General features: G+C 44.0%; 1 protein-coding gene across 2 annotated transcripts in view; it reads left to right on the forward strand.

Moving 5' to 3' along the window:
- The window catches only part of LOC144507289 (latent-transforming growth factor beta-binding protein 2-like), a 447,226-nt gene that overhangs the window by 43,604 nt on the left and 376,281 nt on the right, over positions 1-27,341 (forward strand). For both annotated transcript variants that reach the window (XM_078234343.1, XM_078234344.1), the window contains exons 2-3: positions 4,529-4,599; positions 20,210-20,483. In XM_078234343.1, the coding sequence (XP_078090469.1) occupies positions 4,529-4,599; positions 20,210-20,483 (345 nt within the window). The remainder of the gene's footprint in view (positions 1-4,528; positions 4,600-20,209; positions 20,484-27,341) is intronic.

A 27,341-nucleotide genomic window follows, 5' to 3' on the forward strand; every position in this document is an offset into this window, starting at 1 on the left:
TTTTAATAAGTCCAAAGGAACAGTTCAGCGGTGGCCCGAGAAGAACATAGGAAGTGCAAGAGGGAATTTAAGAAAGCAATTAGGAGAGTACAAAGGGGGCATGAAAAAGGATTTGTGAGCAAGATTAGGGAGTATCCTATAAATACATTAAGGGAAAAGGTTAACCAGGGAAAAGGTATGGCCCATTAGAGACCAAGGGGGCAATCTGTGTGTGAAGCTGCAGGACATTGGAATGGTGCTAAATGAATATTTCTCATCTGTTTTCACTCAGGAAAAGGAGAACGTAGTTATGGAATTCAGGAAAAGGGACTGTGAGGACCTTGAACAGTTTGACATAGGAAATGAGGAGATATTGGAGGCTCTGATGGGCTTAAAATTGGACAAATCCCCAGGCCTGGCTGAATTGCACCCAGGCTGCTGTGGGAGGTGAGGCAGGAAATGGCAGGGGCTCTGACACCAATTTTTAACTCCTCTCTGATCACGGGGGAATTAATATCCACATGGAATGGCATGGGTTAATTAGTGATAGTTAGCATGGCTTTGCCCGAGGGAAGTCATGCCTAACAAATTTGATAGAATTTTTTGAAAAAGTGATTGGGTGTGTGGATGATGGAGGTGAAGTTGTAGTTTATATGGATTTTAGCAAAGCCTTTGACAAGACATGGGAGACTGACTGAGAAGGTTAAAGCACTTCGGGGAAATTGGCGAGATGGATCCAAAACTGGCTTAGTAATGGGACGCAAAGGATGGTGGTGGAAGGCTGTTTGAGTGACTGGAGGCCGGTGTCCAGTGGCGTACCACAGGGTTAGTACTGGGGCCCTTATTGTTGTTCCATAAATAAGTGATATCGATGATAATGTGGAGGTGGGGAATGATAAGCAAGTTTGCAGATGACACCAAGATTGGTAGGGTGGTTAATATTGAAGAAGAATGCCGTAGGTTACAGGAAGATATAGATGGGTTGGTCAGATGGACAGAGCAGTGGCAGATGGTATTTAATCCTGATAAGTGCGAGGTGATGCACTTTGGAAGAAGTAACAAGGCAAGGGAGTATTTAATGAATGGCAGGACACAAGGAAGCTCCGAGGAACAAATGGATCTTGGGGTACTTATTCACAGATCCCTGAAGATGGCATAGCAGGTGAATAGGTTACTTAAAAAGACATATGGGATACCTGCTTTCATCAGTCATGGCATAGAGTGTAAGAGAAAAGAGGTAATGTTGGAGCTGTAAAAAATGCTGGTTAAGATACAGCTGGAGTACTGTGTGCCGTTCTGGTCACCTTACTGTCGGAAGGATGTGATTACACTAGAGGGGTTACAGAGGAGGTTCACCAGGATGTTGCCTGGGAAGGAGCATTTGAGCTATAAAGAGAGACTGGATAGGCTTGGATTGTTTTCTTTAGAGCACAGAAGTCGAGGGGGGACATGATTGAGGTGTATAAGATTATAAGGGGAATGGGCCTGGTGAATGGGAAGCAGCTGTTCCCCTTGGTTGAGGGGTCAATCACAAGGGGCCATTGTTTTAGGGTAAGAGGCAGGAGATTCAGAGGGGATTTGAGAAAAAAATTTTTCACTCAGAGAGTGGTGGGAATCTGGAATGCACTGCGTGGGAAGGTAGTGGAGGCTGGAAACCTTACAACATTTAAAATGTATTTGGATGAGCAATTGAAACATCCTACATGCAAGAATATGGGATAAGTGCTGGAAAATGGGACCAGCGTGACTTTATTGGTAGTTATTGTGGATGCAGACTCGATGGGCTTTTCTGCGCTGTACGACTATGATCCTATGACTAATGACATTTTCATTTTGAAGCTTGGTTTACAACATGGGGGCAATTTTCCCAGCCTGCTGCGCTGCTTGAGCAGCTCAGTGGGCTGGGAGACACCAGCGGAGGCTGTTTCGCAGGCTTTCGTTGGGCACCACGGTCTACATGAGTCTCTGCAGCTAGGATTTCCAGTGTAATCAGCTCCATGCCGGAAATCAGTGCAGAGCTGATTATCATATGGAAATCGGGATTTAAATTTCATTAACGGGCCTGGGACTGAAGTCTCCGGGCTGGCTAGTGTCTCCCTCACCACCGGCAGTGGTTCACTCCAGTGGGGTTTAAAACTGCTCCCCACTAATGGGGAACAGGCGGCCAACCCCATTGGTGGAACAGAGGCCATTGAGGCCCCCACAGCCGAGAGGTTGTGTGCAAATGGGGAGTTGCCCCTTGGGCATGTGACAGCCTGGCACCCTGGCATTGTCCAAGGGGCAAACTGCACTACCACTGGGCACCTTGGCACTGCCTACAGGACATCAAGCAGTGCCAAGGGAGCAGGGCCAAAGGGGGCAGGGCCTCTTGGGGGTGGAGCCTATTGGGTGGGTGATCTATGGGGGTGGGGATGCGATCCCACTGCCATTCTGAACAGGGATCGCAGGCAGATGGAGGGAGGACAGCGATTGGGGATGGCCATCTGGGTGGCAGGGGAGGATCGGTGCTGCTGGGGAGGGTCGGGGCTGCTGGTAGGGGGGGTCAGGAATGTAGGGGGGTGGACAGGGCTGTGGGGGAGGAGGGGGGAGGATAGGATCGGACGATCGGGGCTGGCCGGTGGGGGTGAAGGGAAGAGAGATGGGAGGGGAGACATGGGGACATCAGGCTGGCCCGGAGAGGTCCGGGAGGGCAGCGATGGGGGTTTGCAGGGCTGGCCGGTGATCGGGCTGACCAGCGATTGGGAGGCCGGCAGTATGGGGGCACTGCGCATGTGCCGACCTCCACTCTGACAGATTGGTGCATGCGCAGTGGCCCGCTCAGCGCTATGCTGCCAGCCTCTTGGAATAGACCCTGCCCCCTGTTTTTCAGAGGGAATCCCATTAGGGCACTCTGTGATGCACAGAGTGTCGGAGATTTGCTCCTGAAATCACGCTGAAAAACCCAGCGGGAGTTACTCCCATTTTCCCGCAAATTGGGGACTTAGAATTTTTTTGAGAGAATCCCGGCCCATGTTCCTGAAGAAATAATACTGAAACAAAATAGAGGGAGCTTCGGAGCTCTAAGAGATGGCACCAAAATAGATTGAAAGCTGAAAAAAGAGAAACATCATGGGAGGATGGATAACAGGGTCAAATAGAAATAGATACCTCGCTGGATTTTTAAAAAAGAGATTAAAGATAAAATTGCTGTGAAAGTGGAACCTAAAGAAACCAGGATTCAATTGTTTGTTCCTCTCCCATTATCTAATATTCCTCTTTCCCAATTTTATTTATTGGCCTGGCATTGCTGTTTTCCCCCATCTTCACTCAATTCTTTCTCAATGCACGTGAAAACATTGTAAATCTTATTTTTCAGAGATGCACTTTAATTCCTGCTTTTACTTGTTGTTATTTCTCTTGTTGTATTCTCTTGTAGCACATAGAATTTTGTGGTCAACACTTTGAATATACAACTGTGCCTAGGCTTGTGTCACTATTGCTTTGTAGCTGGACAAAAGCAGATAGGGAGATTATGTTTTAGTTTGGCAAATGAAGAAATGCACTTTTCATGGACTAAAGATAAATAGTTTAACAAAAAGAACTATGAAGAAACCTATTGTCAAAAGCTTGTAAACAAGTACTAAAGTACTCATCTGCTCTCAATTTTGATAAATTAGTATGTGGATTGCTGACATATTTTGTGAATTTCTGGATCTGTCATGGCTGAGTTTGAATTTTTGCTTATAATCCGAGACTTAGATCAATCCTAAGAAAGTTTACTTGGCATAAATGTGCTGAATTCAGACAGGAAAAGCCTAAGGGGCATAGAGTGATCTGCAGTGCAGAAGAAAATAGCTTATTGGTTGTTACAGAATTCATTGAAACAACCAAAGTATGCTCATGTATGTGAATTACACTGATTTGAAATTCCCCCTAGTGACACATTATATGGAGGAGGGATATTGGCAAAAAGGAGAAGCAGGTATGTGTTCATCATCCTAATTAATTAGCACGTTGAACACTGGAAAACTGGGGTCAAAGCAGTCCCAGAGCATATCAAACTGCTTTGAGGATTATACAGTTAGCATTTTTGAGGGATTTTTTTGGTTCCACTTTTCAGTCACCCTATGCGCCCCAGTAACCTTTATGCGTGTGAACATTGACAATGAATATCAGTGCCTATTGGATCACAGCAGAGCCCAATCTTGTTATCACATTCTGAAGGGAATGGCTCGACAGCAAACAGTAATGGCAAGTTGACCAATATTCTCCTGGTCTTATGACTCTGAGGCCAATTGCGTTACTCCAACTCTCACCCCAACTAAGATCAGCTAACACATAAAACACAGAAATTGCACCTGGGGCCTCACAGAGATTGCTGTTCACTGGATGAATTTGCTAACGAATCAGGGAGTATCAGATGTATTACTTGCAATGGCTTTGTGAATGGTCTAATAGATAATACAGCCAAATAAATAAACAAGCACTTTTTATAAGTTAAACCACTATTAGTTTTATTAGTTTTAAGAAATAATTTCATAATTAACCCACACACAAATTTTGTTTTCAGAGCTAATGTTTGTGGAAGACAGTGCTGTTCTGGATGGACTGTGAGCCCTGGAACAAACAGATGTATAAAACGTAAGTATAAATACTTAAGATATTATGCTGCCTAGAAAGAAAAAACAGTTCGGACCAGAATTCATATTTCCCCGTTTTACTGGTGTTCCATTTCAAAATGTACAAGACCAGTTCAGCCCGTTTTACTGTTTTTCCTTCTGGGTGGGTTAACAGCATGCTGGTTGTTTAATTTTGTGAGCAATTGACTTCAGCTGTACACTATGAATACTTGCTGCAACTACATTTCATCTTCCCATAACCTGAAGGAAGAGGACTGAGAGAAATTATCCATAGTCTCTACTGCCTATAGTAATGTAACACAATGTGCCTGCTATGAATGATATAGATGGCAAAACATGAAATTTAAAAATTGTACTTTTTTATGTTAGTTGTTAGAATAACACTAGATTTGGCAGAATTGATTGGCCACAGCTTTATGTTAATTTATATATTGTGGTGCAAAAGAGTACTTTAAAAATGGAATCCTGTGTGAAAGCATCTGGGCCAGGTTCTCAAGTCTTTTACCTCACCATAGAAATCCCAAACCTGATGGAAAAAATGTTGCTCTGGCAGCAAGAGAAGAGAGAGATACAAAAGGGTCCAGAGTAGCACTTTTTTCACACACAGGGTGGTGAGTGGCTGGAACAAGCTGCCAGAGGTAGTAGTAGAGGCGGGTACAATTTTGTCTTTTAAAAAGCATTTGGACAGTTACATGAGTAAGATAGCTATAAGGGATATGGGCCAAATGCGGGCAATTGGGACTAGCTTAGTGGTTTAAAAAAAAGGGCGACATGGACAAGTTGGGCTGAAGGGCCTGTTTCCATGCTGTAAACCTCTATGACTCTATGACTCTAGGAAGATACTCATCTTTTCCTGCCACCTGTTGCATCATCAACTCAATTAGTAACTTGATGCCTTGGTGTGGAAGCCAAGCTCCACCACAACAATTTTCTCCATTGTACCATCCTACAGCATAAATACCTTGGCTGGAATTTTACTGATACAATGTGAATCCCGCTATCTGGACCAAAGATGGGTGATGAACCTGCGTTAGCAAGTGGTAAATTCATGAAATGGATTTTACCTTCAATAACTAATTCAGAGGCTGCTATCAAAACTGCAATCTCATTAAGGGCAGTGACCCCCTCTTTGAACTGCTGGCCCAAATACAGGACTGGCAGCTTGGCAGTACCATCAGTGTAGATGGCTGCTGCTGAGACTGCAGGGAGATGGAGAGATGCCCACATGTGCTGATGCCCTCGAAGGGCAAGTACATTTTTTTTAATATGCAGGGGCCAGACAGGCAGACCTCTGTGATAGGAGGTATCCATGATGTGGAGATGCCGGCGTTGGACTGGGGTAAACACAGTAGTTATCACACCTCACCTCACCTGAAGAAGGGGCTTAGAGCTCCGAAAGCTTGTGTGGCTTTTGCTACCAAATAAACCTGTTGGACTTTAACCTGGTGTTGTTAAACTTCTTACTATAGGAGGTATCATCAGAGCTATGGGGATTGTCATTGCTGTTGGTGACCCTGCTGTGGGACATGGAAACCCTTGAAAGGAAGATACCCGTTTAGGCTGGGAGGCCACCTCAATGTACCTGGCAGTCTATCTACAGGGTGGGAGGACCATTTCAAAATGATGGGGGGCCTTAAACAGTTGTTAATAGGCTAGTAAATTGGATTAAAATTTGAGCTACTGCTGCTCCCACCTCCTGACATCTTCTATTGCATTTTTTCCAGTCCTCCCACCTCCTAGCTAGTTGCCAGAGACTTGGTAATATGCCAGCTATTATTCTGAGATTTGAGTGCCTGATTACCTTGGCAACATCTACCCGTCCCCAGCTGGATTCAGAGTGTAAACCTGGCTTCTCAAAATCTAATTCCTTTTGTTCACATGTACATTAATGTATGGTTACAAAGTAACAACAATATAGATGCAAAAGTAATTTTGGATGATTATAACCTGACAATGTTGCTATCACGTGGAAAAAAGAGCTTGAAACTGCGGTGATTATGTTTTAACAATATTATCAGCAACCAAGAAATTAAAACACCTAGTTTCTGTACTCCTGACCAAGAAATCCAACTTTAATCTGACCACCAATGCAAGAAGTCACACTTTAACTGTTGAAGTGTCTGAAATAATCGGTGTGTTTAATACATTTTAGATGGCTTTGTAATCAATGCCAATATATTGACAATTGGTTTGCACCTGATATGAGAGTTCATTGTATTTTGGTTCCTTGATATTGATAATAATCACACTTCAAGCTTGGAAAGATGGGAGCTCTTTATATTTGCTGGTGATGTTAATGTTGTTTCTCTGTATTTTTATGTTTCGGTCCTTTTGATGGTCTTTTCTGTTTTTCCAAGTCTGGTGTAGGTTAAATATGAACTCTGTTTCTTATTTGCTTACCAGTCTTGGTCTCAATTATGTGTGAACTTGTGTCTCGGCTTCAGCAGCAACTTTTACTGGGCTCCAGGTTTTATTATTGGATTCTATACATGTACAATTTGTCCTTACAACAGTTCAGATAGGGATTTTGCGTGTTTGTTGAAGTGTTGACCTTCTCTTTCCTGTACTTCAGTGAATTGTTAATTCACTTCCGCCTGGTCACTTGGAAGTACATTTTGCTTGGCAGGGTAGCCTTATATTTTCTTCCATTCAACAAAACTGCTGGTGATTTAATGTATTTGGATCAGAATGACAATAAGGCAAGGTTTGAGTCTTCCTTTGTCCGCAACCCCCCCCCCCCTCCCCATCACCCCCCTGGTGTTTCACAAGCATTTTTTTGATCTAATGGGCATGTCTTTCTATCAACCAATGTCCTTGAAGGTGGAATGATGATAGTGTTCAATCCACGTTGTTAAGCAAATTTCTTAACTTCTCTGGATATGAACTGGGTGCCATTGCCACATATTCACCTTTCAGAAATTCGTTCTTCAGCAAACAGAATTTGTACTGCTAAGGTGATTGTGCGGCTTTCATAGGAATATAGGAAATAGGAGCAAGAGTAGGCTATTCGGCCTGTTGAGCCGGCTCCACTATTCAAACAGACCATAGCTGATAATCTATCTCTATGCCATTTCCCCCCACTATCCCAATATCCCCTGATGTCATTAGTATCTGGAAACATATCAATTTCTGCCTTGAACATGCCCAGTGATTGAGCTTCCATAGCCCTCTAGAGTAGAGAATCCCAAAGATTCATTACCTTCTGAGTGAAGAAATTCCTCCTCATCTCAGTCTTAAATGACCTGCTGCTTATTCTGGGACTGGGTCCGCTGGTTCCAGACTCACCAGCGAGTAAAGGCATCCTATTCACATCTGTGCTGTCATGCCCTTTAATAATTGTGTAACTTTCAATTAGATCTGCAGTCATTCTTCAAAACTCTAGAGAATACAGGCCAGTTTCCTTGTGAGAGGGAGGTCATGCCTCACTAACCTGGTGGTGTTTTTTGAAGAAGTGACCAAAATGGTTGACGAAGGAAGGGCCGTGGATGTTGTCTATATGGACTTTAGTAAAGCGTTTGACAAAGTCCCTCATGGTAGGCTAGTGAAAAAGGTTGGATCCCATGGGATAAAGGGGGAGGTGGCTAGATGGGTGGAGAACTGGCTTGGTCATAGAAGACAGAGGGTGGTAGTGGAAGGGTCTTTTTCCGGCTGGAGGCCTGTGACTAGTGGTGTACCGCAGGGCTCTGTATTGGGACCTCTGCTGTTTGTGATTTATATAAATGATCTGGAAGAAGGAGTAACTGGGGTGATCAGTAAGTTTGCGGATGACACAAAACTGGCAGGACTTGCAGATAGTGAGGAACATTGTCAGAGGCTACAGAAGGATATAGATAGGCTGGAAATTTGGGCAAGGAAATGGCAGATGGAGTTCAATCCTGATAAATGCGAAGTGATGCATTTTGGTGGGAATAATGTAGGGAGGAGCTGAGCTACACGATAAATGGAAGAACCATAAAGGGTGTAGAGACGCAGAGGGACCTGGGTGTGCAAGTCCACAGATCTTTGAAGGTGACGTCCCAGGTGGAGAAGGTGGTGAAGAAGGCATATGGCATGCTTGCCTTTATAGGACGGGGCATAGAGTATAAGAGTTGGGGTCTGATGTTGCAGATGTATAGAACGTTGGTTCGGCCGCATTTGGAATACTGCGTCCAGTTCTGGTCGCCACACTACCAGAAGGACGTGGAGGCTTTGGAGAGAGTACAGAGGAGGTTTACCAGGATGTTGCCTGGTATGGAGGGGCTTAGTTATGAGGAGAGATTGGGGAAACTGGGGTTGTTCTCCTTGGAAAGACGGAGGATGAGGGGAGACTTAATAGAGGTGTATAAAATTATGAAAGGCATAGATAGGGTGAACGGTGGGAAGCTTTTCCCCGGGTCGGTGGTGACGTTCACGAGGGGTCATAGGTTCAAGGTGAAGGGAGGGAGGTTTAACACAGATATCAGAAGGACATATTTCACACAGAGGGTCGTGGGGGCCTGGAATGTGTTGCCGGGCAAGGTGGTGGAGGCGGACACACTGGGAACGTTTAAGACTTATCTAGACAGCTATATGAACGGAGTGGGAATGGAGGGATACAAAAGAGTGGTCTAGTTTGGACCAGGGAGCGGCGCGGGCTAATTGTTCCTTGTTTCTCGTTTCAAGGCTTCATTCTATGATCATCTTGCTGGTGCCAGTACAGAGCGAGACTGCGGATAGTTGGGAACCTGTCTCGGGGGCAGGGAATTCAGATGGTGTTCGTGGAAGTGGAAATGACTAGGGTTGGGAAGCATTTTCCGATCAGGGCCATTGTGATCTCCTGGACTCGTTTCGATCGCCTCAGGGGGTCGGAGAGGAATTTCCCAGATTTTTTTTCCCCATATTGGCCCTGGGGTTTTTCACTCTAGGTTTTCGCCTCTCCCTGGAGATCACATGGTCTGGAATGGGGGGGGTGGGGGTGAGTTAATAGGTTGTAATGAACAAAGCATCGTAGCTGTGAGGGACAGCTCGGTGGATAGGATATTGGTATGTAGATAGGCTGGAAAATTGGGCGGGGATCCTGGATTCAGGATTCAATCCTGGACCGGGGAGCGGCGCGGGCTTGGAGGGCCGAAGGGCCTGTTCCTGTGCTGTATTGTTCTTTGTTCTTGTCTTTCCTCATAAAACAATTCTGTCACCCCAGGGATTAGTCTGGTAAACCTCTGTTGCACTCCCTCTTTCACAAATGCATACTTCCTTAGATAAGGAGACCAAAACTATACACAATACTTCAGGTGCAGTCTCGCCAAGACTCTTCAATTGCCGCAAGGCATTTTTGCTACTGCTGTACTCAAACCCCCCTTGCTTTGAAGGCCAATATATCATTTGCCTTCCTAATTGCTTTTTGGACCTTCATGCTATCTTTTGGCAATGCATGAACAAGGACACCCAGGCCCCTTCGGACATCAACACTGCTCTACCTCTCACCTTTTAAGAAGCACACTACTTCCTAAAGGTTGCTCAGCTAAACCTGTCGGGTGTCCTTGAGGTTTACCAAGGCACTCTGTGCCTGATCATGTGATCTGGCATCAAGTAGGAGGCCTGCAGAAAAACGTTCCACTGTCCTCTCCTCCAAACGTCCTACTCCCCACCTGTGACTCTCTCCACATGACCCCACCCCCAGTTAGTCACCAGAGGCCAGGGATCCCAAGATTACATCTGGTGAAGTAGCTCAAGCATTACCTGCAGCAACCACCACTTCTGATGGCACTGCCAATCTATGATTGACTGGCAGCTCTCGGTGGATGGGATTTCCACCTCCAGAGTTCTAAATTCAGGGAAAGACTGACGTTGACAAGTAAAGTCTCTGCTAGATTCTTTATTTGCTTCCCCCACTGAAGTGACATGAATTTGGGCGGCATGGTAGCACAGTGGTTAGCACTGCTGCTTCACAGCTCTAGGGTCCCGGGTTCGATTCCTGGCTCGGGTCACTGTCTGTGTGGAGTTTGCACATTCTCCTCGTGTCTGCGTGGGTTTCCTCCGGGTGCTCCGGTTTCCTCCCACAGTCCAAAGATGTGCGGGTTAGGTTGATTGGCCAGGTTAAAAAAATTGCCCCATAGAGTCCTGGGATGCGTAGGTTAGAGGGATTAGTGGGTAAAAATATGTGGGGGTAGGGCCTGGGTGGGATTGTGGTCGGTGCAGACTCGATGGGCCGAATGGCCTCCTTCTGCACTGTAGGGTTTCTATGATTTCTATGATTTGATGGGAGGCAGTAGCACAGTGGTATTGTCACTGGACTAATAGTCCAGAGACCTAGTGGGACCCGGCTGTGAATCCCACCATGGCAGATGGTGAAATTTGAATTCAACAGAAATCTGGAATTAAAATTCTAGTGATGACCATAAAATTGTCAATTTTCGTAAAAATCCATCTGGTTCATTAATATCCCTTTAGGGAAAGAAATCTGTCAACCTTACCTGGTCTGGCCTACATGTGACTCCAGACCCACAGCAATGTGGTTGACTTCTAACTGCCCTCACAAATGGCCAAATAAGCCACTCAGTTCAGGAAAATTATGGACAAAAATTCCCAATGTTTCTCGAACCGCTAAATTCACTCAATGGTGTTAATGTGCTTGCCATCACTGTTAGTTTGTAGCAGTGCTGAAGCTGACAATTACTTCTGGCTCTAGCAGAAGAATGTTACTGTAATTTATTTCCTGTACAGCACAGGCTGATGAGCTGTGAGATACAAGGCTGACATATGATAATAATATCACGAGTAAAAAGATGTAATTGTAATGCAATGTTTTATAGAGAGTAACCACTGTAAATATCGATTGTAGGAATTTAATTATAAAATTTGGCACAAAATGTGACAATAGGAAGTAAGCATTTGTATTTAACAAGTGGACACAGGTGCAATATTTTCAATTATTTAAAAATTATTCATTAATGGGATTTGAATGTTGTCCTTGTGAAGGTGTTGATGAACTATCTTCTTGAACTGCTGCAGTCAATGTGTTGACAGTATTCCCACAGTGCTGATACAATAGCAAGATAGGCTCGAGTCAAAAAGGAGTTTGATTTGGAAGGAAACTTGCAGGAAGGAGTTGGTGTTCCCATGTGGCTGCTGCCCTCGGTCGATCATCCGTGTGGTTGATGTTTTGGGTTTGGAAAGTGCAAGGAACCTTGGCAGTTGCTACAGTGCATCTTATAGATGATACCCATGCCAGTGAAGTCATGGCAGTGGTGGAGGGTATGAATATTTAAGGTAGTGGATAGAGTGCTGATAAAGTGAGCAGCTTTGGCCGGATAGTGGAGCTATTGAATGTTGTTGGGGCTGCATGTATCCAGGCAAGTGAAATGTATTCCATGACTCCTGACTTGTGGACAATGGAAGGACTTTAGGGACACAGGGGTTGTAATTTTCCTTTAAGGGATATCACTGGAAGAGAAATATGTCGTGTGATTCAGTCAAAGTAATTGACTATTACTTTGAGGGGAGCACATGCATCCCCATAGCTGACGAATCAGCATTCCTTTACGTTAAACACCACTTGAAGGAAGCACTGAGGATGGTAAGGTTGTGGAAAGTACTCTGGCTGGTGGACTTTCAATGTCCATCACTAAGATTCACTTGGTAGCCCCACTATCGACTGAGCCGACTAGATCCTAAAGGACTTGGCAGCTAGACAGAGCCTACAGCAGGTGGCGAGGGAATCAACAAGAGGGAAAAATATATTTGACCTCATCCTCACTAGCCTCCCTGCCGCAAATGCATCTGTCCATAACAGTATTAGTAGGAGTGACCACTGCGTAGTCCTTGTGGAAACAAACTCCCATCTTCACATTGGGGATACCATCCATTGGGTTGTGTGGCACCACACCATGTTAAAAAGGATAGATTTCGAACAGATATAGCAACTCAAGACTGGGCATCCAGGAGGCGCTTTGGGCTATCCAGAAGCAGCAGAATTGTACTCAACTGCAGTTTGTAACTTCCTAGCATGGCCTATCCCCAACTCTACCATCACAAAAAAGCCAGGGGATAAAACCTGGTTCATCGAAGAATGCAGGAGAACATGCTGGGAGCAGCAATGGACATGTCTAAAAATGAGGTGTCAACCTGCTGAAACTGCAAGAAAGACATGTCAAACAGCATAAGCAGCAAGGATCAGATCTAAACTCTACAAGGATCAGATCTAAACTCTGCTGTCCTGCCACATCCGGTCATGAATGGTGGTGGACAATTAAATAATACACTGGAGGATGTGGCTCCACAAATATCTCCATCCTCAATGATGGAGGACTCCAGTATGACTGTGCAAAAGATAAGGCTGAAATATTTGCAACAATCTCCAGCTAGAAGTGCTGAGTGGATGATCCATCTTGGCCTCCGCAGGAGGTCCCTAGCATTACAGATGCCAGTCTTCAGCCAATTCAATGTTGCATGCTACCTTTAAGGTTTGGTCAGTCTGTGACATCATTGGCTACTTTGTGGGCTTAATTCAGTCTAAATCCAGCCACTGTGGAATAAACATGTTCTGTTGTTACACCCAAAATCCATGTGTTATCACTTTCTATTCTTTTATCCTGCCACAAGTGCTACAGATATAACAATGGGAGAGGTACAACAATAAATGTAATGGATGAAAAACAACAACGCTGGTGGGCTTCTGCTCACATCAAGACTCCATGAACTCATCCTACAGATTTGGGAGGAAAACAAATCCTTCCCCGACTTCAGAATTGCAACAATTATAACTATCAAGATAAATCATACTGTGGAAACAATGAAGGTGTTGTGTTCTCATCCAAAGCAGGAAACTCCTGACATACCTTCTGCTGAATCATCTACTTCCTTTGGTTGAAGAAATCCTCCCAGAGACAAAGCTCCAAAGAAACCTTCAATATGTGGCAAAATCTTGCTATTGTTCATGCTGGTGAGATATTACAGTCCCGCCGATGACGCACCCCTGCCGTGGGTTTCCTGGGGCGTGTTCAATGGGAAACCCCATTGACAATGGCGGGACCATAAGTTCCTGTTGTTAGCAAGTGCACGCCACCTCCCGCCACCACTAAACATGCTGTGGAGAGGGAAAAATATCCTGCGTATGTCTTTATTGCCAGACAGATCCAAGAAAAATGTCAAGAACAACACCAACAATTTTTCATTTTATTCATCGACCTGGCCAAAGCATTCAACTCAGTAAATCACAAGGCTCTAAAGAGATTTGGTGTCCAAGAAACTTCATCAGGAACATTCAACTGCTTCATGATGATATGACTGTAATTGTCTTGAGTGGGAGATCTAAAACAGTCCCCTACAAAATCTGGACTGGTATCAAGCAAGGATGTGTAATAGCTCTAATAATATTTGCAGCTACCTGACAGTGGCTATTAATTTCATCAAAGATGAGCTGCTCTCTGATGTGAATATTAAATACCATCTAAAATGGAAACTCTTTTCATCTCAGTAGCCTCCATACCAAAACTAAACTGACATATATGATCTACAGTCTATGGATGGCAGCAGTGTCATTGCCCACTGTGCAACAGATTTGAAAGCCACACTCACTTAGTTTAATTCTGCATACAAAAGAGTGGACCAGACCGTTAATGTTGCCCCAAACTAAAACTCATATATCAACCCAGATCTTCCACATAATTTGAAGGAGGGACTCTGGAATATATTGAGTACTTCCCATACCTGGGCAACAACCTCTCTCAAAAGGCCAACGGTTCAGCCCCTTATGTTTGTTTGCTTTTCATGTCATAAACTCTCTAAGCAAAATAAGACACTGAAATTACACCAAAACCCCAAACATGCAAACATGTTTGTTTAACTTGAATCTAACTAGAGTTTTAACCCTTTTTTACACAGAAACACTAAATTAAACTCACTTAAATCTATACCTACAAACATAGATAGCTTAAAACTATCTCTGCTTCATGACATCTGCATGCAGTGCACTTGCTGTGACCTGTTTTTTTTACAGCTCTAGTATAACCTCCCTGCTTTTCTATTCAATGCCTCAGCCAACAAAGGGAAGTATCCAATATAATTTCTTACATAATTTTATCTATATGCACACCAAGGCCCCTCAGCATCTCTTGTATATTCATTTATTATATATTCCCTTGCTTTGTTTGTTCTCCCAAAATGCATTTCCTCACATTTCATAGGAATATAGAATCATAATGTGGTTACAACATAGAAGGGGGCCATTCAGTGCTTTGTATGCATGCCAGCTCTCTGCAAGAATAACTCAAATCGTTTGCTCTGATTTTCTGGATTTATTTTTATTCATTTATGTATGCGCCACTAGCAAGGCCAGAATCAATTACCCCTAACATACTTCTAAATGTCTACTGCCCTCAACTGAGCCATTGTTCTTGGTATCACGTGGAGTGAATCTAGTTGGCTGACATTTATGTTGGTGGGAACATCAGGAGGAGACAGATATTTGATTTGATTTATTATTGTCACATGTATTAACATACAGTGAAAAGTATTGTTTCTTGTGTGCTATACAGACAGAACATACCATTCATAGAGAAGGAAACGAGACAGTGCAGAATGTAGTGTTACAGTCATAGCTAGCGTGTAGACAAAGATCAACTTAATGCAAGGTAAGTCCATTCAAAGGTCTGATGGCAGCAGGGAAGAAGCTGTTCTTGAGGGGGTTGGGACGTGACCTCAGACTTTTGTATCTTTTTCCCAACGGAAGAAGGCGGAAGAGAGAATGTCCGGGGTGCATGGGGTCCTTAATTATGCTGGCTGCTTTCCCGAGGCAGCGGGAAGTGTAGACAGAGTCAATGGATGGGAGGGTGATTTGTGTGATGGATTGGGCTACATTCACGACTGTGGTTTGGGCAGAGCAGGAGTCATACCAAGCTGTGATACAACCAGAAAGAGTGCTTTCTATGGTGCACCTGTAAAAGTAGCTGACATGCCAAATTTTCTGAGCCTTCTGAGAAAGTAGAGGCGTTGAAGGGCTTTCTTAACTATAGTGTCGGCATGGGGGGACCAGGACAGGTTGTTGGTGATCTGGACACGTAAAAACTTGAAGCTCTCGACCCTTTCTACTTCGTCCTCATTGATGTAGAGAGGGGCATGTTCTCCTTTTACACTTCCTGAAGTCGATGACAATCTCCTTCATTTTGTTGACATTGAGGGAGAGATTATTGTTGCTGCACCAGTTCACCAGATTCTCTATCTCATTCCTGTACTCTGTCTCATCATTGTTTGAGGTCCGACCCACTACGATGGTATCATCAGCAAACTTGAAAATCGAATTGGAGGGGAATTTGGCCACACAGTCATAGGTGTCTAAGGAGTATAGTAGGGGGCTGAGAGCACAGCCTTGCGGGGCACTGATGTTGAGGATGATCATGGAGGAGGTGTTGTTGCCTATCCTTATTGATTGTGACCTGTGAGTTAGGAAGTTCAGGATCCAGTCGCAGAGGGAGGTGCCGAGGCCCAGGCCACGGAGTTTGGAGATGAGTTTCGTGGGAATAATAGTGTTGAAGGCTGAGCCATAGTCAATAAATAGAAGTCTGACGTAGGTGTCCTTGTTATCTAGGTGTTTCAGGGTTGAGTGCAGGGCCAGGGAGATGGCTTCTGCTGTGGACCTGTTGCGGCAGTAGGCAAACTGTAGTTTGATCATCCACTTGGTATTTCTGCCTGAAGATAGTTGCAAACAGTTCAACCTGGGCTCTTGCAATCCCTTGCTGGGTTCCACCATTATTGGAGTTGGGGTTGAATATGAAGTCTCTCCTCCTGCTAGTTGTCCCTACCATACTTGACTGTATATGGTAGGACTACAAAGCTTTGATCTGATTCATTGGCAATGGGATCATTTACCACTGTCTGTAGCATGCTCTATCTGTTATTCAGCATGCATGTAATCCTGTATTGTAACTTCACCAGGTTGGCAGCTCATTTTAGGTACGGCACCAGGTATGTTCTCCTACACTGCTCATTAAACCCGCTTGGTTTAATGGTAATGGTGGAATGCAGAATTGTACTTTGAGTGATCCCTCATTTTTCACTTGTGAGTGAAGTGCATTGTTCATGCCTTGTTCGATCAGTGATGAGGTGTTAGCTCTTTAAGCAGCACGTGTCCTACAATTCCATCCATGTGGATAGTGATTTGATACCAATTACTTGAATGTTAGCTGCTTTTACACAGGATATCTGAAATAATTTTAACTGCTTTCTTGGTAGATTTTCAGGTCCTTGTGAATGGGAAGCTTAGTGTTACTCATGATGTTTTCCTTCTAATGGAACAATGCCATCAAGACAAATGGCAGGTGGTACAATGTGAGACAGCATCAGGAACTACTCAGATGGAGTGGGCTCAAATGTCCCTCAGAATACCCTCATGGTGGCATTTAGCTATGCATCGATTTTCTTTGCAGTAGCTGCAGGGTGATGAGGCAGAGCAGTATTCTGCAGCAGAGTAGATTAGGGACAGCGTTGTGTGCAAAACATTCTTGATGTGCTCTCACATGATGTTCTCGTGCATTTCTGGATCCAGGCTTTTAATTTTTGGCTGGTAATGATGAGTTGAGGCCAACAGGGACAAATCAATTTCAGAGTGATTTCCAGGCATTTTCAGGGATCAAGCATACATTGCCTTCTGCCGAAGGAAATATTGAGTTCATTCCTGGCAGCATTGTTGTTCAGATGGGATGGAATGTCAAGTGTCTTCTCAAGTGTGGAGGCATCAGTTCTGGCTGTAGCATTCCAGTAGGTCCAAGGTATAGATGAGTAGCCTGCTTACTTGTTCTGGTGTTGACATTTGTGTCAGCAATGGTATCTCATTAGCATAGGCAAATATCCAGGATTTGATGCAGGGCCTGCCTGTCCTATACACATTGAAAAGGAGTTGATGACTAGTCACCATGATCTCTCTTTGTGTACTAGTTAATTAAGAATTTGCCAACTAATATCATCACAAATGCTTAAAAGTGACCTCCTGGTCTAAATTGCATGTAAAGATTGAACACGTTTAACCTGATGCCAAGAGATTTCAAGGGGTCTCGAACCAATGTTGACGATTCTCATGCTCATCCCTTCCACCATTACACAGCTCCTGGGGGTATGGTCAGTGGTTGGGTAGTCTGTACTGCTGATGGATCAAGACATGCCTAAGGATGATGTTGGAGGAGACTGGGACATTGTTTGGAAGTATGATTCAGTGAGTAGGACTATCTCAAGCTGTTGTACACCTGGTCTGTGGAACCACTCTCTGAATTTTGGGACAAGTTCACAGACGTTAAAAAGGAGGATTTTGCAGGGTTGATAGGCTTTTTGGATGGCATGGCCAGAATTTATTATCCACCCCTAATTGTCTTTGAGAAGGTGGCAGTGAGTTGCCTTCTAGAACAGCTGCTGTCTTTATGATGTCGATACTCCTATAACACTATTAGTGAGGAGACCCAGGATCTTAACCTAGTGATAGTGAAGTAACAATGATATAGTTCGAAGTTGGGATGGTGTGTGACTTGAGGGAAACTTGCAGGTGGTGTTGTACCCTTGTATCTGCTGCCTTTGCTCTTCTAGGTGGTAGAGTTTGTGTGTTTTACAGGGGCTGTGGAAGGAGCTTCAGCGAGTTGCTGTAATACATTTTGTAAATGGTAAACATTGTAGTCATGATGCCCCGATGATGGAGGGACTGAATTTTAAGGTGATGGATGGGGTACCAATCAAATGGGATGCTAGTTGTTTCATGTCAAGTTTCCTGAATTTTGTTGGAACTGCACTCATCCAGGCAAATGGAGAGTATTCCATCGTGTTCCTGATGGAATCAGGAATCATTGTAGATGATGGAAAGGCTTGGAGAGCCAAGAGTTACTCACTGTAGAATTTCCAGTCTCTGACCTGCTCTTTTAGCCATAGTATTTATATGGCTGATGCAGTTCAGTTTCTGGTCAGTGGTAATCCCCTGCATGTTGAAGGTTGTAAATTAAGCTGGATTTCCCTGTGTCATTTCTGATATCTAGGTTGATGCCGGGTGGTCCATTCATTTTGTTCTGATTAGACTTTCCTGCAGCAGATTGATACAACTGGATGAATTGCTAGGCCATTTCAGAGGCAGTTACAAGTCAACCATGTTTCTGTGGATCTGGAGTCACATATCAGCCAGACCACATAAGGACCGTGGATTTCTGTCTCTTCATTGCAAGTGCTTAGTGGCAGCTAGGTAGTAAGGACAGTTATGGAATCGGAATGCAACATAATTTCTTGGTTTAATGTCGCATCTGAAAGACAGCACCACTGGGACTGCAATACTCACTCAGTTCCGCATTTGCACCCTCAATGTCTTTGGTGTCTGATACAAGCGATTCTTCCACCCCACCACGCTAATTTTCTAGCGCAGCGGGGTGGGACAATCGCACGGCTGGGCATGCGTAGGATTTGTGCATATGCTCCCACCATGTGCGCATCTCTCAGCACCAGATTTCCGGCGCAGTCAGATCCACGCTGGAAACCGGTGGGAAGACGGATAAATAATATACATTTTTATTTAAATGTAATTTAAATATGATTAGCAGGCCAGGGACTGAATTCTCTGGACCCTCTAGCGTCTCCCACCATGCCAGAGTGTTTCACTCCAGCGGGTTCAGAGTAGGACCCCATTTTCGGCGAACTAGCAGCCCAACCCCGCTGGAGTGAAGGAGGGGCAATTGGGGGCCCCCAGAGGCTCGGGTGGCGGGGAGGGGGCGTTGCCCCCCTGAGCATTGGCACCTTAGCAGTGCCAGTCTGGGTATCCTGGCACTGTCCAAAGTGCAAGGAGCCAATGCCCAGGGGGCACTTTGACACTGCCCAACGGGGGGTGGGGCATATGGGGGTGGGGCCTCGGGACAGGGCCTGATGGGGGTATGGCCTAGGGGCGATCTGAATGGGGGGTGGTTGGAACTGGCCCGGGAAAGGTTGGGGGAGCCGCAATCGGGCCATGGTGGTGGTGGTGATGGTGGTGGGGGGGTAAGAGACTCCGCCCCTGAAATCTAATGATATACATGTTAGTGGCCTCTGAATTGCACAGAGTGTGGGAGATTCTAGTTTGAACTGCCACTAAAAAAAAAAGCATGAATTACTCAAGTTTTCCCATGAATTCAACACTTGGAATTTTTTTTGGGAGAATTCCACCCACAATGTCTGAGGCAAAGTGGTGTTGGGCAGGATTTTCCAGTCCTTCCCTCCAGCAGGATCGTCTGGCCTCACTGAATGTGGCCCCTCACTGCGGGTTCCCCGGCGCCAGGACAGGTAAGCCATGCAAAACGCCGTAAACATCGTCAAGGGCAGGGTGGGCAGAAAGACCCACTCGATGTCTTAGCTGCAGCTTTCATTTGTCATAAATATAAACTTGTTAGACGATTTCAGAACACAAGTAAGAGTGAATCACATTTCTGCAGATCTGGAGTCACGTATCGGCCAGACTGTGTAAGATGTGATTTTGAAATTAATTTGAAATCAAAGACATCCTTTAATGATCAGCTCATATCACTTGTGTTTTGGCAAAAGGGACTGTCAAAGAAGGGAAGAATTTCTCCAGTTAATTAGAGTGCATTTTACAAATTAAAAAAAATGATATTTGGAAAGCTCTATTATATAATGATTTTTTCTAATTTGATATTTCTCAACAGCCGTGTGTGATCCACCATGCCAAAACAGAGGCTCTTGTTCACGACCTCAGCTCTGTGTCTGCCGGTCAGGGTTCCAGGGTTCTAGGTGTGAAGAAATTGCTCCAGAACAACCATACATTCCCCATGCTTTCTCATCAAGATCCTTCTCATCTCGGCCATCTGCTTTGCATTCAAGTACATTCCAGAGGATTGAAAGCAGCGCAAAAAACAATACAAAAAGTACGCATGAAACTTCAGCTAGACATAAGGCTTCATCAGTAGGCCAAAGTTTTGTGTAAGTAACTGATTTATTCTGTTTCATTAGTGTTTTTCATAACAGGATAACAGCTTTTACATAATTATTATATTAATATGCAGTATTTAGGTAATTAATATTGTGATTTATGTCATTTTCACTGGAGATTTAGCCTTCTTTACCCAATTAAGTATTTACTGATGGAATATTTGTTTCCTAGTATGATAAATATACAGCTGATTCTGAGCTTCAGTCACCATTGAATCATTTTGATCAGTTTTGGCAGTTTACTCAATTCCAGCCTTGACCACAATTCCATACTTTCTGTTGAAGGGAAAACTTGGCATAGTCATTTTCACAACTCTAGTTGCAGTTCATAAATCAAAAATTATCATTGGCAATATTTACTGATTCAAATGACAATTCACTGTGCTTTCAAAATAAACCTTTGACAAAATAGTGGGCAAAGGAAAGTCCTACAGATACATTATACGTCTGTCAACTAACAAACTCATTACTCGGCTCTTGTTATTTGCATGGTTTGTGGGCTGCTAATGTGGAAAATATGTCTTCATAAATTGAAAGTAAAACATTCCCTCCATATAGTAATAATCTTTGATTAGATACAGTTATTCATAATAATAAGTAGTTACTAGTTTAAATCTACAATAATATAATAAATGCCATTATTGGATTCATGACAGAAATTGTTGAATTTTTTTGCTTTCAATGAAATTGAAAATCAGTAGGTTTCTGTAATAACCGCGTCGAGACCAACCCTCTGGTACAACACTGCTTTATTAAAACAAAGGAACGACCACATCAGTGGCTTACAACAAATCAAGCCTGTGCTCTGGACCTGCATAGCCAGGGTCCAGGCTGAGTGCGGGCTTTAAACTCCCGCCACTTGTCTCTCATTGGATGAGCTCCTGCTCACTCAATAGGGAAACTCGTATTCCACAAAACCCATGGGGAAATCTATTAATAATGCCGTGTCTTTTGTGGCCACTATAACAGTTTTTATGTGGACGTCCAATCCTCCGTGCCAGTTTTACACCTGGATGGCAGATTATGAATATTCCTCAGTATTTCAAAGTTTGGAGTTTGCAGTTTAGCATCTGAAGTTGAAAATGCAGTTTAAGTATTTTAGTAACAAATTTTGAAACTGTTTTCAAAACTGTTGAAACAATTTTGAGTTACAGTAAATGATGTTGAATATATATTTGAAGCCATGGGCTGACAATGAGCTTCATTTTCTTTGGCATTATTAGCACTAGAATGGCTACTGGTAGGTTTGAGACAGATTGAAATAGAAATGCATTGTTTACACTCAACTTTCTTTCATCATAGTTGGACAAATTTAAAAACAAATAAATGGTATGGGAGCAATAATGCATATTTATCAAATTCAAAAGGATACAGACAATTAAATGAGAGAGGGAAATAATAATTGTGAACATATATTGAGAACCTGAACAAAGCATTGTAGCTTAAGGCTGAGGCAGATATCTAAGGCAGTCAGGTGCAAATGTGAGTCTGAAGCCAAGAGACAAAATAGCCCAGTCATTGACCCTATGTTTAAGATTTTTTTATTCACTCGTGGGACATGGATGTCACTGGCTGTCCAGCATTTATTACCCATCCCTAGTTGCCCTAGAAACTGAGCGGCTTGTTAGGCCATTTCAGAGGGCAGTTGAGAGTCAACTACATTGCTGTGATTCTGGAGTGACATGTAGGCCAGATCAGGTAAGGGCAGCAGATTTCCTTCCGTAAAGGACATTAGTGAACCAAATGGGTTTTTCCGACAATTGACAATAGTTTCATGGTCATCAGTAGATTCTTAATTCCAGATTTTGTTTGTTGAATTTAAATTCCACCAATCTGGGTCCCAGACATTAGCTGAGTTTCTGGGTTAATAGTCTAGCAATAATACCACTAGGCCATCTCCTCCCCTTAAATTGATGAAGTTAAGATTATACTACACATGATTATGAGGAGGGTTGCTATCTGCTGTAATTTACGTGAATTATCAAAAGGCCTTTAGAAAATGCAAGTGCTAAAAGGAAACAAATTTTTTTTAAATGAAGAAGTGGGCGAAAGCCTTCCAGAATAGTACTGTTAAAATGAGCATTCAATATCATTAGTATCTTGCACATCAGAATCGAGGGAAATGGCTTTCTGGATGAAATATTTCCAAATGCACATTAAAATGAAGCACCCTCCAATTTTGAGATAGGCACTCATACCACCGCAAGTTCCATGCACTGGAAAAATGCTTATGAGCAAAATCTAGTACAATTCTTGTGGGGCAGAACTTTTCTTAAGTCTGCATTTGGTTGCCTCAAAACAAGAATGATGAGAAAGTCCAGGTTACTAGAGACATAACTGTAATTTAAGAATGGTAAATGTTTCTGGTGTGAAGACGTTATGTTTCTATTTTAAATACTGTTTGTGTCAATGCCAAGAATTTGAACTATATTTTAAAATTTTGATCCAATTTTTCCCTTTCATAGAATTGGGACAAACCTCTGGCACGGTGGCGGCACAGTGGCCCAGTGGTTAGCACTGCTGCCTCATAGTGCCAGGGACCCAGGTTTGATTCCAGGTGTCTGTATGCAGTTTTCACGTCACCCCGTGTCTGTGTGGGTTTCCTCCTGGTGCTCTGGTTTCCTCTCACAGCCCAAAGATGGGCAGGTTAGGTGGATTGACTGTGCTAAATTGCCTCTTAGTGTCAAAAGATGTATACTTTCTGTTCAAATGAAGTCTCTTTTCTGTGTATTGAATGTATAATATTGCCACATGATGATATCTTGCACAAACATAAAGGGTAATTGGCTGAGGCCATGCTGTCAGCAGTGAACCCTGCCACTGGCAGCACCTATTAGAAATTAAGCTGTACACAGCATACAATTATTTAAAATTGTTACTTTAAATGATTAATTTAAATGATAAGAACATAAGAACTAGGAGCAGGAGCAGGAGTAGGCCATCTCGCCCCTCGACCCTGCTCCGCTATTCAATAAGATCATGGCTGATCGTTTCGTGGACTCAGCTCCATTTACCCGCCCACTCACCAAAACCCTTAATTCCTTTACTGTTCAAAAATTTATCTATCCTTGCCTTAAAAACATTCAATGAGGTAGCCTCAACTGTTTCACTGGGCATGGAATTCCACAGATTCACAACCCTTTGTGTGCAGAAGTTTCTCCTCAACTCAGTCCCCTTATTTTGAGGCTATGCCCCCTAGTTCTAGTTTCACCCGCCAGTGGAAACAACTTCCCGCTTCTATCTTATCTATTCCCTTCATAATCTTATATGTTTCTATAAGATCTCCCCTCATTCTTCTTCCAGTCTACTCAGTCTCTTCTCATAAGCCATCCCTCTCAACTCTGGAATCAACTTAATGAATCTCCTCTGCACCCCCTCCAGTGCCAGTATATTCTTTCTCAAGTAAGGAGACCAAAACTGTACACAGTACTCCAGGTGCTGCCTCACCAACGCCTTATACAACTGCAACATAACCTCGCTGTTTTTAAACTCTATCCCTCTAGCAATAAAGGACAAAATTCCATTTGCCTTCTTAATTACCTGCTGTACTTGCAAACCATCTCCTTGAGATTCCTGCACAAGGACACTCAGGTCCCTCTGCACAGCAGCATGCTGCAATTTTTACCATTTAAATTATAGTCCATTTTGCTGTTATTCCTACCAAAATGGATGACCTCACATTTATCAACATTGTACTCCATCTGTACTCCAGATGTGTGGGTTAGGTTGGTTGGCCATGCTAAATTGTCCCTTAGTGTCCCAAGATGTTTAGGTTAGGGCGATTAGCAGGGTAAATACGTAGGGTTACCGGGATAGGGGCTGGGTGGGATTGCTGTCGGTGCAGGCTCGATGGGACGAATGGCCTCCTCCTGAACTCACAGAATCACAGAATCCTACAGTGCAGAAGAGGCCCTTCGGCCCATTGAGTCTGCGCTAACGCATGAAAGGCCCTGATCTGCCCACCTAATCCCACTTGCCAGCACTTGGCCCATAGCCTTGAATGTTATGATGTGCCAAGTACTCATCCAGGTACTTTTTAAAGGATGTGAGGCATCCTGCCTCCACCTCCCTTCCAGGCAGCGCATTCCAGACCGTCACCACCCTGTAAGTAAAAAAAGGTTTTTCCTCAAATCCCCCCTAAACCTCTCACCCCTCACTTTTAACTTGTGTCCCCTCGTAACTGCACCTTCAACTAAGGGGAACAGCTGCTCCCTATCCACCTTGTCCATGCTCCTCATAACCTTGAACACTTCAATCAGGTCTCCCCTCAGTGTACTGTAGGGATTCTATGATCTTATGAATTAGTAATCTATCTTAGAATCTAAAATTACAGTGCACAGTCCCTATGGGATGCACCTGACTGGGAGCACACAGCCAGAAAATTGTTTTCTATTTGCTTTTCTTTTTTGCACTTGCATTCTCAAGAGTCTTTTTGTTACCTCATGTAAATTATAGCACAGAGGCAACTCTTCTTACAACAATCTCATGCAGCATCAATTCAACTTGAGGAATCATTGAAGACAGTCAGTTACTGGGTTACTCTGGCATCTAACTTCAGACACATGTCTGTATCTTGTATATTTTTTTCCTTTTTACCTGCACATTCTTGTTATTTTATGAGTCCATGGTGCCTGTAGAAAGGGTTACCTTCTTAGCACTTCTAGTTTTATGTGAAAAGATTGCTATAACAATGTTCCTTCTTGTCAGTGAAATTATTAGACCGTAATTCAAACTAATAACAACTGCACATAGCCTCTGAAATACAAAATACGGTTTATTGAATATAAACCATTGAAAATGAATAATTTATTACTTAATTTGATGCTTAAAATACTAATATGAAACATCCCAACATCCCATTATGTAGACAAAGCTTCTCTCACAGAGAGAGCTAAAAGGTACAAAGACTTGCCCTCTGGGGTTAGGCACCATTTGATGATGCATTCTTGGGATGTGGGCATCGTTGGTTTGGCCAACATTTATTACCCATCCCTAATTGCCCTTGCAGAAGTGGTGGTGAGCTGCCTTCTTGAACCTGTGACAATACTGGGAGCGATTCTCCCCCAAAAATTCTAAGTGTCAAATTCGCGGGAAGACTGGAGTAATTCACGCTGGTTTTCTCAGTGAGAATTCAGACTAGAATCTCCCACACTCTGTGCAATGCAGAGGCCACCAGCATGAATAACATTAGATTTTAGGGGCGGGGCTTATTCACACTGGAGAGGCTGAAACCAGTGGGCCTCTGTGCATGTGCAGTGGCTCTGAACTATTAGCCTCTTGTTTGCTGGCCACTTCGATCGCTGGTCAGCCTGGGAACCCCGCACTGCTGCCTCCCTAACTCCCTCCCACACAGCCCAATCATGACACCCCTGACCATTTCTGGGCCAGCCTCGGCTCCCCCCCCCCACCCCGCCCATCGCGGATGGCCCCATCTCCAGCATCTCCCCCCCCGCCCCCCCCTCCGTGGAGCAAATACCCCCCCCCCCCATCGGAAGGCCCCCCCCCCCCCCCCCTCTGGCAGATGCCCCCCCTCCGGCAGCACCCCAATCACTGGCCTCCCTCCTGCCCCCATCGATCTCCATGTATAGTGGTAGCAGAACCTCCCCCACCGATCTCCCCTTAAGCCCTGGCCCCTCCAGGCCCCGCCCCTATAGGCCCCATGCCCAGTGGGCAGTGCCAAGGTGTCCCCTGGGCATGGGCACTTTGCCCCTTGGACAGTGCCAGGGGGCACAGGCTGGCACTGCCAGGGTGTCCATGTCCAGGAGACACCACCCCTGCCGCCTGACCCCCTGGGGGTCCTGATTGGCCCCCACTCACTCTAGCAGGGTCGTCCCGATAGTTCCCCGAAAGTGGGAGCTACTGTAAACTCCGCTGGAATGAAATACTCTGGCAGGATGGGAGAGGCTAGCGGGTCCTGAGAATTCAGTCCCAGGCCTGCTAATAGCATCGAAATAACAATAAAAATAGATGCAAATAACTTATCTGGTCTTTCCGTCAGTATCCAACGTGGATCTGAATGCGCCAGAAATCCAGGACTGGTAGATGTGCACATGGCGGGAATGCACGCGCGAATCACAGGCATACCGGGATGCGAGATTCTCCCACCACGCTGGATAGAAAACTAGCATGGTGGAGTAGGAGAATCGCCCCCACTGTGCCTTTAAGAAATGCTTTTGTCATTTTTTTTTGCACAGGATTTGTTGTTGCAGTTTGTTTTTTATTAACAAAGTCTGTATACAGCAGCACTGTTGCTGCAGCAGCATAATTGATCTTAATTGCTACAATGTTTGTTTTAATCTGAACCAATGCATGATTCTATTATTTTGTGATTTCCCCTTGGATATTGCAGAGTGGGGTTGATTAGGTTGATTGTCAGGTAAGGGCATATGATTGGGTACAGCTAGGCTTACGCAGAGACGTCAAGCTCAGTTGCTTTTTGGGGGAAGAAAATGTGTCTCTCTTTTCCCTCTGAGTTATGGAGACTGGAATCTGTAAGGAAATAAATCTCTTTGAGATTCTACTGTTTGGGGATGGGGCTTTCTCTGGAAGTTGCTGTATGATAATTAGAAGACAAGTGTTTGTCTGGATCACTCTCCAGAGATGTTAAAATGCCAGCAATCTTGTAGCCACGTAAGCATATTTGGTTTTATGTGATAACTGGTTATGTCTATGTGGGGTACTGCTAAATTGAAATGATAGAGATAGCTAACTGTTAAGAATTATACTTTGTCATGTTTAAGTATTTTAATTGGTAAAATTTATGCTAATCCTTTTTGTCATATTCTAACTGTGTTCTTAAATAAAGTTTGTTTTGATAAAAGCTTCCTGGTAGGTCACTTGAATCATACC

The sequence above is a fragment of the Mustelus asterias genome, chromosome 18 (genome assembly GCF_964213995.1).
Source record: "Mustelus asterias chromosome 18, sMusAst1.hap1.1, whole genome shotgun sequence".
Classification (NCBI taxonomy): Eukaryota; Metazoa; Chordata; class Chondrichthyes; order Carcharhiniformes; family Triakidae; genus Mustelus; species Mustelus asterias.